The sequence below is a fragment of the Pecten maximus genome, chromosome 1 (genome assembly GCF_902652985.1).
Source record: "Pecten maximus chromosome 1, xPecMax1.1, whole genome shotgun sequence".
In the NCBI taxonomy this organism is placed as follows: Eukaryota; Metazoa; Mollusca; class Bivalvia; order Pectinida; family Pectinidae; genus Pecten; species Pecten maximus.
In genome coordinates, this window is record NC_047015.1 from 54795816 (window position 1) to 54807945 (window position 12130).

At 37.3% G+C, this 12130-nt stretch overlaps 1 protein-coding gene across 1 annotated transcript in view; it reads right to left on the reverse strand.

Annotated features, from left to right (window-relative positions):
- The window catches only part of LOC117338294 (serine/threonine-protein kinase SMG1-like), a 96291-nt gene that overhangs the window by 21128 nt on the left and 63033 nt on the right, over nt 1-12130 (reverse strand). The window contains exons 49-55 of the mRNA XM_033899586.1: nt 9997-10274; nt 9439-9612; nt 8002-8101; nt 7193-7333; nt 6142-6246; nt 4783-4868; nt 4318-4453 (exon numbers count right to left, since the gene is read on the reverse strand). Coding sequence (XP_033755477.1) covers nt 4318-4453; nt 4783-4868; nt 6142-6246; nt 7193-7333; nt 8002-8101; nt 9439-9612; nt 9997-10274 — 1020 coding nt within the window. The remainder of the gene's footprint in view (nt 1-4317; nt 4454-4782; nt 4869-6141; nt 6247-7192; nt 7334-8001; nt 8102-9438; nt 9613-9996; nt 10275-12130) is intronic.

Consider the following 12130-nt stretch of genomic DNA (forward strand, 5'->3'; position numbering starts at 1 on the left):
CAGACTATTTCTGACTGAACTTTTTAACAAAACGGATCCAGAAGTCAGGATTGCAGCAATTGGCCAAGCTATTGTGCAGTCAACGAGACCAAGGACGTTAATAGCTCCTCTTCAAATAGGTCTCGCGGTTCAAATGCATCATCAATTCGGATCAAGATTTTTGTCCGATATTTTAAACAAAATGGGATTCGCGTCATCATATTCGGAGGTTCAAAAGTATGAGCTTAATGCTGCAGCAACCCGTGGAAATGAAGTCAGCAAACTCCAAGACGGCTCATTCATTCAATACGTCGTCGACAATGTCGATCACAATATATGCACAATAGACGGACACGGCACATTTCATGGGATGGGTATTATTTCAGCCGTTACACCAGCAGCTCATAATATGAAGATCATATCACGACAAAGTCCATCTTTGCAAGAGGTGATACACCTGGCGAAAATCGATATTGTGACACCCTCTAGTTCATTCACTAGTTTGAAATTTGAAGTTCTGAAAGACATGGCCATTCAAGACGACACGTGGAAGATGGATCTCCTCTCTGCGGTCAGTTGGTCCCTGCGATATTTGAGTCCAAGCTGGTCTGCGATCATGCATAAGACAGCAGTTGGAAACTTTCCCGGGAAGTCTTCAATAGAATTTCTGCCAATGATTGACATGAATCCTAGTGATTTAACTTGCGTCTATTCCACCCTCCACTTTGTTTGTAAGGAAGCAGCAGCTAATGGATTTACGCCGATTCTGACTTTCGACCAGCCACTGTATTGGAAGGCGGCCAATATTATTGAAAGTGAGCCAATGCGTAGTCCCCTGAAGTCCATAATTCTCCGACTTGGCGGTTTCCATACTGAAATGAGCTTTGCCGGGAGTATAGGACATTTTATGGTTGGATCTGGATTAGCCGAACTGCTTGAAACCGTGTATGCACCAAACACTGTGTTGCATATGCTTACTGGGAAAGCAATTGCCCGAGCTGTACGTGGACACATGATGGTGAAAAGAGCACTAACGGCCATTATTATGCATCAGATATACTCCATTCCATTACCCGGTGTCCAAGGAGACAATGACACCACACCGGTCATGACACAGGAGGCAGAATAATATCAAGCTAACCCAGATTCCGCTCAAAATCATGACATTATGGATATAGGTAAAATCCTGGATTCATTGCTAGACAGCAGTATCACGGTTGCAGACGTGTGTGAAAATGAGATGTTAGAACACGTGAAATCGGAAATGGATAGCTACAGAAGTAACCACGCTAATCATCGCACAGCGCTATTGTGGTTTCAATACATGGAAATGGTTAGCATCCTTCAGAAATTCATAAAGACAGAACGAACAGGGAATTGGAATCTCCATCTGCAGACCATAAGGGCAATGCTTCCATATCTCGCAGCCTCAGGGCATAACTTGTATGTCAAATCTGCACGTGTGTACCTGCAGCAAATGGATCAGCTTGAGTCCAAACACCCTGGAGTTTACGCATTTTTTATGTCTGGCCACCACGTTGTTAGGCGAACTGACAGATACTGGGCTGGGATATCATCTGATTTAGCAATTGAGCAAGTTTTGATGAGGAGCATGAAAACATCTGGAGGCTTGACTAGGGGCAGAGGCATGACGGAAGGCCAGCGTGCACAGTGGCTACTATCTATGCCGGACTGCTCGCAGATGAACGCCGCAATGCAAGAAATCACAGGAATAAATTTCAGCACAAGCTGGCAGCACAAAGAAGAAGGCGAATCTAGACGACAAAGAGACTCAAAGGACACACAGACATTGACAACGTTCTTGTATGATCGCAATCCGTTTATTGCAGAAGAAAATCTTAGGAACATAGAGACAGGTGTCACCGCAGATTCCTCAGTAGACGCTTATAACGCAAAACAAAAAGGGCTCGAAATCCTTAAGTCAATGGATGGCAAACTTGTTGAAGAATTCTCTTTCAAAAGGAAACATCAAGTCGTCACTTTAAGCAAAAAATTGTCTGTCAAAGTTGAAGGGGAAACAATACCCGTAGATCCTCAACTTCTATTCCAGAGGTTTATTGCGGCTGCAAATGGAACATATGATGACAAAACAGAAATATTTGCGCACGAGCTGTGCAGTCAACCAAGCGCAATGTTTGACTCCTCTGGACTCATGAGATTAGCACAGAAGTCATCGTTTGGTGAAGCCATCTGGAATCTGGGAGATTGCAATGCCACGGAATTGGAAGCTATCGATGACGATATGATGTACATTATAGACGGCGGCTCACTTCTCCACAGAATTCCATGGATAGCAGGCCAGACATTTGGTGATATTTGCAGTCGGTACAAAGATTATGTTTGCCATCACTACAGGAAAGCCGTCGTCGTTTTTGATGGATACGAGTCGGGTCCGGACACAAAAGATTCTATTCATCTTCGTCGAACCAAAGGTTTATGTGGAACCGAGGTGAAGTTCAAGGAATCAACACCATTTAGGTCGAAGAAAGATGTATTTCTGGCAAATCATGAAAATAAGCAAACATTCATTCACATGCTTGGAACAACATTAAATGCAAACGGAATCGAAACAAAACACGACAAATCAGACGCTGATACATTGATCGCAAAAACCGCTATAGCTGCGTGTAAAACCAACCCTACTGTCTTGCTGGGAGAAGACACCGACCTACTTGTACTGCTACTCTATCACGCCGAGTTGCAGTCGTTTCCTCTTTATTTCCGATCAGACATCTCGAAAAAGAATAGCAAGGCAAAGATTTGGGATATTCGGAAGACAAAGGATTTGTTAGGATCTGAGTTGTGTACCCTTTTGCCTGTTATACATGCCATAACAGGTTGTGATACGACATCGCGATTGTTTGGGATTGGAAAAGGACTAACACTCAAGAAGGTATCAAATAATACATTTATGAAGTCTTAAGCACACGTTTTCATCAACAAGCAAAGTACGAAAAACGAAATTATTGCTGCGGGAGAGCATCTGATAACTCAGCTCTACAGTGGACTACAATATGAAGGACTGGACATCCTGCGATACCGGAAGTTTGCTAATAGCGTGCTAACAAACAAGACATTTTTGCAAATACATACTCTACCACCTACATCTAGTGCCACTGCCTTCCATAGTCAAAGGACCTACTTTCAAGTGCAAACATGGATTGAGGGAAATGTTCTGAACCCAACTGAATGGGGATGGGTTCTTTCCAATAACAAACTGCTGCCAGTGAAAACTGACAAAGCCCAAGCTCCTGAAAGACTTCTGACAATCATTCGATGCAAATGCAAGAAAAACTGTGACACTAGAAAATGTACTTGCCGAAAGCATGGTCTTGAATGTTCACCTGTATGCAGTGATTGCAAGGGAAATAGCTGTTCCAACTCAAACATGTTGGATGTCTTTGGAAAGGATTGAAGTGACATGCAATGTACCAAAGATACGTTTAAACGGACCTTGACTATCTAAATTCATGGGAAGTTTTTGACCAAGATATTTTATTAACGATTACCATTTCAGCAACGTGTTGCTGTTGTTATTATGAATCTTATAGCTAGCGAGACAACTCGTCCCAAAATACAAACTCGATTTATAATACATACACATGTAAAAATCTTGAAACGTGCCAATATGTTAATGTAATTATAACAGCATTTTTTAGTTTCGTCCAAATGCGACATAAAAGCCCTTTGTAAAAAAAAACCTCCATGCCATAAACCCCCCATGCTTTCTCTTTTAAAGCAATACAAGGTAGGTTGATGCACTTAGGACAACTCGTCCAAAAAGACTCGGACCATAATTATAAGCAAATATAGTCAAAAACACCATATAGTTTTGATATAATGCTTATTTGTATGCTCAATGGCTTTGTTTGTCATCAATTTATTGATTAGAGATGCTATTAAATGAATTTGAATGAAATTTATCATTCGTTTATTGTATTGGAATACGATTCAGAATGTGATTAAACATGTGACCTTTGACCCCCAATATCTTTTTTTCCCGAATTTTCCCCCTTCTCGATTTTTGATATGTGTTAGGGTACTTATACAGGACATCAGTGATACATCAACTGTTTTTGTTGCAATTAGTTTGAGGTTGTGGTATTTTGAGAGTAGATTGACTAGACTAATTAACAACCAGGGTCATTTAAGGACATGCCAGGTTTGAAAGTGGAGGAAAGCCAGAGTACCCGGAGAAAAACCACCGGCCTATGGTCAGTACCTGGCAACTGCCCCATGTAGGTTTTGAACTCGCAACCCAGAGGTGGAGGGCTAGTGATAAAGTGTCGGGACACCTTAACCACTCGACCACCCTACCTTCACAATGCGGACGTTGATGTCAGCGTTGATGGCCTGAAGTTTGGTTTCCGTGTTGAGGATCAGCTGTATTTTTGTTGCTGGTATTACTGGGTTACCATACAAGTTGTGGAACTCATTCACAATCTCTGTACATCTGTGTTAACACAAAATAATTAAGGAATAAAACATTATATATCTGAAAAGTCTAAAAAAAAATATCTCTTGGTACATAATGACCTTGACAAATAACATTCGATCTTGACTGGTAATTAGTTCTTAATAAATAAATCTCCAGATTTCTTTCTCTTTTTTTTTAGAAAAAAAGAACAAGATAACGTTCAAAGAAGTCTTTTTTCACAGAAATAATGAATAGTTAGGGAAAGAATCCCATAGTTATTATTGAGAGTAAATAATGCCATAAACAAATAAATATGGAAACACATTTCATTCCACTCTTACGATGTGTGTCAGATACCAGCTTACCTGTCACTTGCAAAGTCATGCTGTAACTCCTGGAGCCAGCACAGGTAATGACAGGTCCTGTTCTGGTCAGAGAAAGTTGTCCCAAACTGTCAACAGATGACAGGTATAATTGAGAAAAACCTCATGTTTGTATTACTACTAACAATATCAACTGTAAAACTATTAAATCTGAGCAATAAATATTCTGCCTGATCCAATAGGAGGCTGAAAAATTCATATAAATTTGCAACTACACAATAAGCCCTGTGTATTCCAGCATTATATTTTATACTGACCAGTGTTGTTTTCAAAGGGTGTCTGATAGGACAGCTTGACCACAAATTTAATTCATGATGTTTTACTGCAACAAATGTTGCCACATCTAAAAATCAGCCATTAATCTGGTAGTGCTATACACCGTTTGAAGTGAAAAATAAAATTTGTGTGTTTTACTCACAAACTGATCTATGTATAATATCTAAGAGAGAGATTTAAAAGAAGAATTTTCACAGAAATAATTAAATTGAATTTTAACTGTGACATAAAAAATGGATTGTGACCATTGTTTGTTTTCCTATCAGAGTGATCAGTCTCAAAATTGAGCAAGCACAAGTATGGACCAAAGGAAACCTACATATGAAATCTGAAAAAAAGATCTTCAACTGTACTAGGGAAACTGACATACTATGATATAGTAACAGTATTTCTCAAGAAACAGCAAAAACTAATTTCATGTATTAAAATCAAAGATGGCTGCCTGTCAATCATGTTGTGAATTTAATCACTTTCAAAATTGCACACACACAACAGAGATTAATAGAAATCTATATATGAAGTTTGAGAAATATTGTCCAAGTTTTTTTCAAGAAGTAGCGATCTTTGCCAAACTTTAACAGACAAAATTCAAAATGGCTACCTGTCAGCCATTTTATTTCCGATCAGTCTCAAAATTCAACTAGAGACCAAAGGTAACCTATATATTAAATTTTAGAAAGATGCATGAAAACCATTTTAAGAAATAGCGATTACAAACATCCAACAGCCAGAATACAAAATGGCCACCTGTCAGCCATATTGTTTTCATTTGATCATACACAACTAGGAATCAAGGACAGCCTACCTATTAGATATGAGAAAGATCCATAAAAACTTTCTGAAAAAGAGTGATAAGTAATGGACAAAAAGACTTCGGGACGAACAAACTACAAACAAAAGGGGATTTGAAAAGTCCAACATTTGATGATGGAGGGCTAAAAAGTGTCATCAACCATTATGTACTTTTCAAATGTATTACTGATTTTAGCAGATCTTTCAAATATGACATCAATAATCTCATACACTCAAAAACTGTATATCATTTTAACCGATTCTTTGCCATACCTGAGACACGATGGTGGCGTAGGTGTGGAGGACATCAATAGCGTGGTGGAGGTTGGACCTCTGTAGCTGCATATAGGTCGTCATCTCTGTCTCCAGCTGTTCACACTGTGGACAATGAAATTCTCTATCATCACCCAACTCACAATTTATTATTTTCCATGAAATACAAATCATGCCTTAAATATACCTACTACAAGTTAATATACCCACAAAGTATCTATCATCACACTAAAACACAAGTAACATAGCGCCGCCAAGTGGATAACAAACAAGAGGCCCATGGGCCTTTACGGTCACCTGAGTTCAGAAATATTTCACTCTATTCGACCCTTTTAGGCCCTGCCAACCAGCCTCAGGCAATCAATTAGGGCCAACATGTGCAAACCATCAAATTCCAAAAACGTGAGAGCCCAGATCATGAATTTCACAATTTTGGTAAGGCATCTCAAGAGCCTTCCTTATATGAAAAGGATTCTACCTTATTTGGGTCTTGAGAAAAAGATTTTTGAGATTTCAGTCAATCTGACTCATTTTTGCCCCGTTCCTCAGTCCCCTGGGGGTTGAGCATTGTATAATTCACAGTTCTAGTTTATCACTGGCCATGAAAGTTTCTGCAAAATTTCATTGAAATTGGTTTAGGGGTTTCTGAGAAAAAGTCGAAAATGTAAATAGTTTACGGACACCTGACGACAGACAAAAGGCGATTAGAATAGGTCACTTGAGACTTCAGCTTAGGTGACCTAAATATTTGAATGACAAAATTTTGTGTAGTTTTAAACAATTTATACTGAAGCAGTCAAATTTATATGACTGTAAAAAATTTCACAATCAGCATAACTTATTTTTACCCAAATGATAATGTTTCTAGATACATGACATGTTAAAAATTTAATATGGTTTATAATTCACAAAGATTCTTGTCCTTCAAAATTTGTACAAGAACCTGTTTTGTTGATGTATTTAAACTGCTTTAGAAGACTACTTATAAAATGATCTCAATGACTTCAGATGTCAAAGACTCACCTGTAAACTTCAGATGACAAAGACTCACCTGTAAAACTATCTGGTTCTGTCCGGCACCCTGGAGGAACTCTGTTGCAGCAGCAAAGCTGGGGGCACCCAGACCCGGCGGGTTTGTGACATTAGCACACATCTTCTGGAAACTGTGGCTCTGTAATGTCTGAATGACATGCTGTGTGGGGGCAAAACAAAGGAAATATATATAGGAGGATACAGTGATTACAGCGAGTTACAGGGAGTGAATCTTATGCTTACACGGATATTACAGCATAATGTGTCGTAACAAATCTGGCAGAGATTTCAAGGTCTATTTTGTCAAGAAATAGAAAGTTGACATAAGGATCACTGAAATGTAAATAACCCTGGTAAAATAATAGTCATAATATACGGCTTGGCTAGAGAGATCTTCTCTTTAGCTTGATTGGTTGAGTGTAAGATGCAAGACTGAGGTCCTAGGTTTGATCACTAGCGGAGGCAGTGATTTGAATTTAATTAATCATGTGCTCTGTTACAGAAATGGTTGATATTTTTTTTAAAACCTTTCTTTCTCTTATTTCTAGTAACGATCAATAGTAACTAGAAAATGGTCTGTAAAACAAATAAATCTTTGTTTGAAAAACAAAAACGAATTTTAAAATTCATACAAAATACTAACATCCTTTCATTTTTAGTGATCGAGTGCAATTTTTTGCAAAATGTTCCCAAAATCCCATATGGACATTTAACCGAAGATCAACATGCCACCGACCAATTCATGGCAAGGGCATAGGATTAATCTGTAACTTCTTCATAAACAAAATTTCACAAATCTGATTTTATAATGTGATATAGATGACAGACCTTGTGGAGCTCTTGCCAGTGTGTGAACTCTTCAATTTTCTCCCTCATCACTTCGTTAACGCTGTCCCTGGTTGTCTTTACCACCATGTATTCATCATACCTGCACAAAGAAATATCTGATCTTGCTTGGCTCACGTAGAAATGTATACAACATGTTTTATCTTTATGGTTCAACCTCTAAATTATGAAGGATTTTTTCTTACATTTTATTAACCTAGATAAGACAAATACTTCCATCAATGATGAAAGGAGCTGTCAGGTCTTGTTGGGCTTAATGATACAAGAAATTTTTGAAATTCTTTCATTGTTTTACAATATAACTATAAGGAATTATGAAGAAACTTGAAACCAAACACTGTTTTCAGTGTCTTTGTAATATACCGAATATTTGGTGATTCGAAAAAGAAGTTGGTTTGAGTTCAGAATTCATGTTTTAACTAAATATGAAAACAATCTGGTAGACACAAGTTTGACAATAGTTGTTTGTTTCAAAATGCAATGGTTTAACTCCTTCCTTACTTATGACGTCTTGAGCACTGTGGTAAACTGCGAGATATTGATAAGCACAACACTGTATTCTACCATGTTTGCTATGTAACGCCGGTTTTGATTGGTTTAAAACCATGTATTATTTTCCAATAACCCACGCTCGTGCCAATAATACACGCTCGTGAGTCACGGCTGTTACAATTTTAAATATCTAATATTCACCCGTTTCATAAAAGGTTACTATAGCTGAGTGGGCTAATGGGTTAGTCTTTCAATATATTTTTATCACGACGCGAGTTCGAATCCTACGGAGGCCCTCCTTTTTTTCTTTTTCTTTTCTTTTTTTTTATCCTTTTTTTTTAATTTTCAAAATCAATGCCATATGATAGATGCTCTTGATCGTAGTACTGTATTGTCTGTATATTTCATCAACAAATAATACAATACTCAAGAAATAAGATTTTCCCGTGGTTTCTTTGCTGTTTTTCTATTAGAAAGAGGTCTAACTCAGAACTAACCAGTACATGGTAGAATAGAAATAATCAACTTTGACTCGTGTATTGTTGCAGGATATACAACTCGGACTCGGATATTTTGCAATTTTAATTGATAACTCAGGCCTGCGGCCTTCGTTATTAATTTAATTGCAAAATATCCTCGTCCTCTTTGTATATCCTGCAATAATACACGAATCATCGTTAATTATTTCTTAAGTAAAAACATTATCTTATTGGTACAACAGTGATAGCCATGTGGTCAGAAAAGCAACATGTGCAAAAGACCAATCCTACAGTCGATTCCGATAGCAACTGTGAAATTTGAATGAGCATGGAAAGGTTAATCTGAAACAGAATTTGTCTTTGTCTTCAAAAAAAAAAAAAAAAGAAAAGAAAATGAAACATCTTTTGATAAATTTCTGTAGACCCTAGCCCAGATGTTTATACTGACCTGTCCTTCAGGGAGAAAAGTGTGCTACTGAGATCTGTGAGAGCTTCACTAAGCAACTCCTTCAAATCCTTCATGCTCTGTAGGTTTCCAAGATTGGTGTAGTAGGCCTGAGCTATACCAAGCCATCCCTGGACCTGCTGTTGTAACTTTGGAAGGGCCGATACCATCTCATCTCTGTAAATGGAACCAAGCTCAATATGAAATTCAAGTTACCTCTATCCACAGTTTAAGCTTTTCGGCAGAAGTCCATAATAAAAACAAAAATGAACTTTTTCAAAGAGTAGCTAGTATTGTAATATTGTTTCTGGCTCCCATTAATAACATGACCAGGGTAGAATGGTATGCACCTACAAAAGTTTGTGCACAATTTGAACAATTTCACCAACATGTATTTATTTTTAATCAGATTCATGGAAATATATTTTAATATAACTCACCAATATTGAAATTTTGTCTGAACTATAAATCTATCATAAAGACAATCAAACTTCAGTATCTTTGAAAATGTTTTGATTATTTTACATATGTATAAAATTTCTATAATTTTATTATACTGACCTGTTTTTCTGCCATGAAGCTTTCATTTCAGCCATTCTGATAGCAAACATACTCGTAGTTATCTCCCTTTCCATCTCATGTTTTGTCTGCCGACCTTCCCCAGCATTTCCGAGGGTGGATATTCCTCCACCGTAGAAAGCCCCTGTATAACCACCCTCGTTACCTGTTGTCCAGTCCACTAAAGGATCATATACGAAGGCCTCTAACAGGGTCAGAAGAGTCTCGCGACCCTTTCTCATCGTCTTCATGACATGCTCGCTAGCAATTCGGAATGTTCCCTGTAGAAAAGTAAAAGCAAACAAATTTATTTCAAATATTGAATTTGACAGTTAATATCCCATTTTAAAGATTTAAAAAAATCAAACATGCACACTGAGCCTCGATAAATATTGTAACAGTGACCATGACCTTGAAACTGAAACTTGTCTGAGACATTGTGATCCTTTATGTGAAGTTTGATCAAAGTCCCTCGATGAAGGATGCTGCTAGATCACTGACAAACTTTGGCATTACGTACATACGTACAAGATGGATGAAGAAGAGAAAGTGCTTTTTGGGATTCCATTTACATATAAATATTGATGCAATGCAAAAAAAAATACCAAATTTTGCAAAATCACTTTTTTTTAATTTGAAAATTCACCTGAATATGTCATTTTTACCCCAAAAATTACTCTTTATGAAAAGTGACAAAAATACTTTTGTTTGTTTGCTGGGTTTATTGCCCCGTTAACAGTCAGAGTCATGTTGAGGCAGTTCTTCTTGTGGTAGTTGGTGACTACCTCACTGAATAACATACAGGAGGCCTGTTGCATGCCATCTAGAGCAATTAGGGTAAAGTGTCTTACCCAAGACATAACCACAACAGCACAGCATTTTGAAAAGCACAAGCCCAAACACGGGAATATCAAACTAGCACCTCTAGTCAGATCTTCACCAGAGGTTAGATGGCCAGCACTCTAACAGACTGAGCTGAATGGCCCCTCCAAAAATACAACAAAAAATAAAATTCATGTTATCTGTATGATGAGTTGATTAGATATCATACAACTGTATTCCAGGTTTGGTTGAAATAACATTGATACTTTTTGAGAACCGAGTCTGAAATACAAGTCCAGATTTCCAGCATCCCTAATTTCCAGAGTCACCAGACCATGAAGGTTGTGTTGAGATGTCCACTTTATGATCTAATCATACACCAAGTTCTGTCAAAGTTGGACTTCTACTTTTTGAGCAACAGATCTGAACGAAAAACGTTAATGTGAAATGTTGATGCAGCAGCTGTTGCCGGGAGAAATATAATACCATAGTCGGTCACTTCATGACTTTTTTGCAGGAAAGACAAAAATTATACACACTATTTTGACTTGTTGATGCATAATACGTGGATCAAAAACTTCACTTTGCAATTCCTTGAAAATTACTAATTTGTCAGTGTCAAACCATCTCAATGAAGTTTCAGGGAGGGCCAAGGGAAGGATTTTTTTCTCAACATATGTATTCCAAAAATGCATTTTTTTAAAATGTACCATAAAATTACACTCTATGAATTAGTCCTTCCAAAAATTGTGTTATTCTGTGAAAATATACTCTCAATTTCATATAATTTCTAAAAAAACTTTAACATGTTTCTAAAAATATTGAAATTAGTATGTATTTTCAATTTCACAATACAATAGTTGGCTTCTAATCCAATGTTGTTCTTAAAAAGCATTAAGCTTCAAATACTTAATTGAAATAGAATTGAAGTGGCAGTCTAGTTATTTACGTGAATTGTAGTCATTGACAACTATTGAAAATGTTCAGTTTTCTGGTCTAAAATGGTTCACACTGAGCCATTCCATGTGTTTGCAATCAATATGGCATAGCTAATCTGATCATTTTGTTTGGGTTTTTATGTCCTCAGACCAAGTCTGTTATAACATACCACTGCAGGATTTCAGCTATATTATAAGTAAATGACATTTACAACTGTGTTATTTATAGAATGTTTATACAAAATGAAATCACGCCATTTAGACATACTAATGACAAGGTATTGCCTGATAAACAGGAAGCCAGCCACCATTAAACGGGTCTATTTACCATAGTTACCGGAACCTTCTGTCATTTAAAAGTCAGTTTACCTTGGATA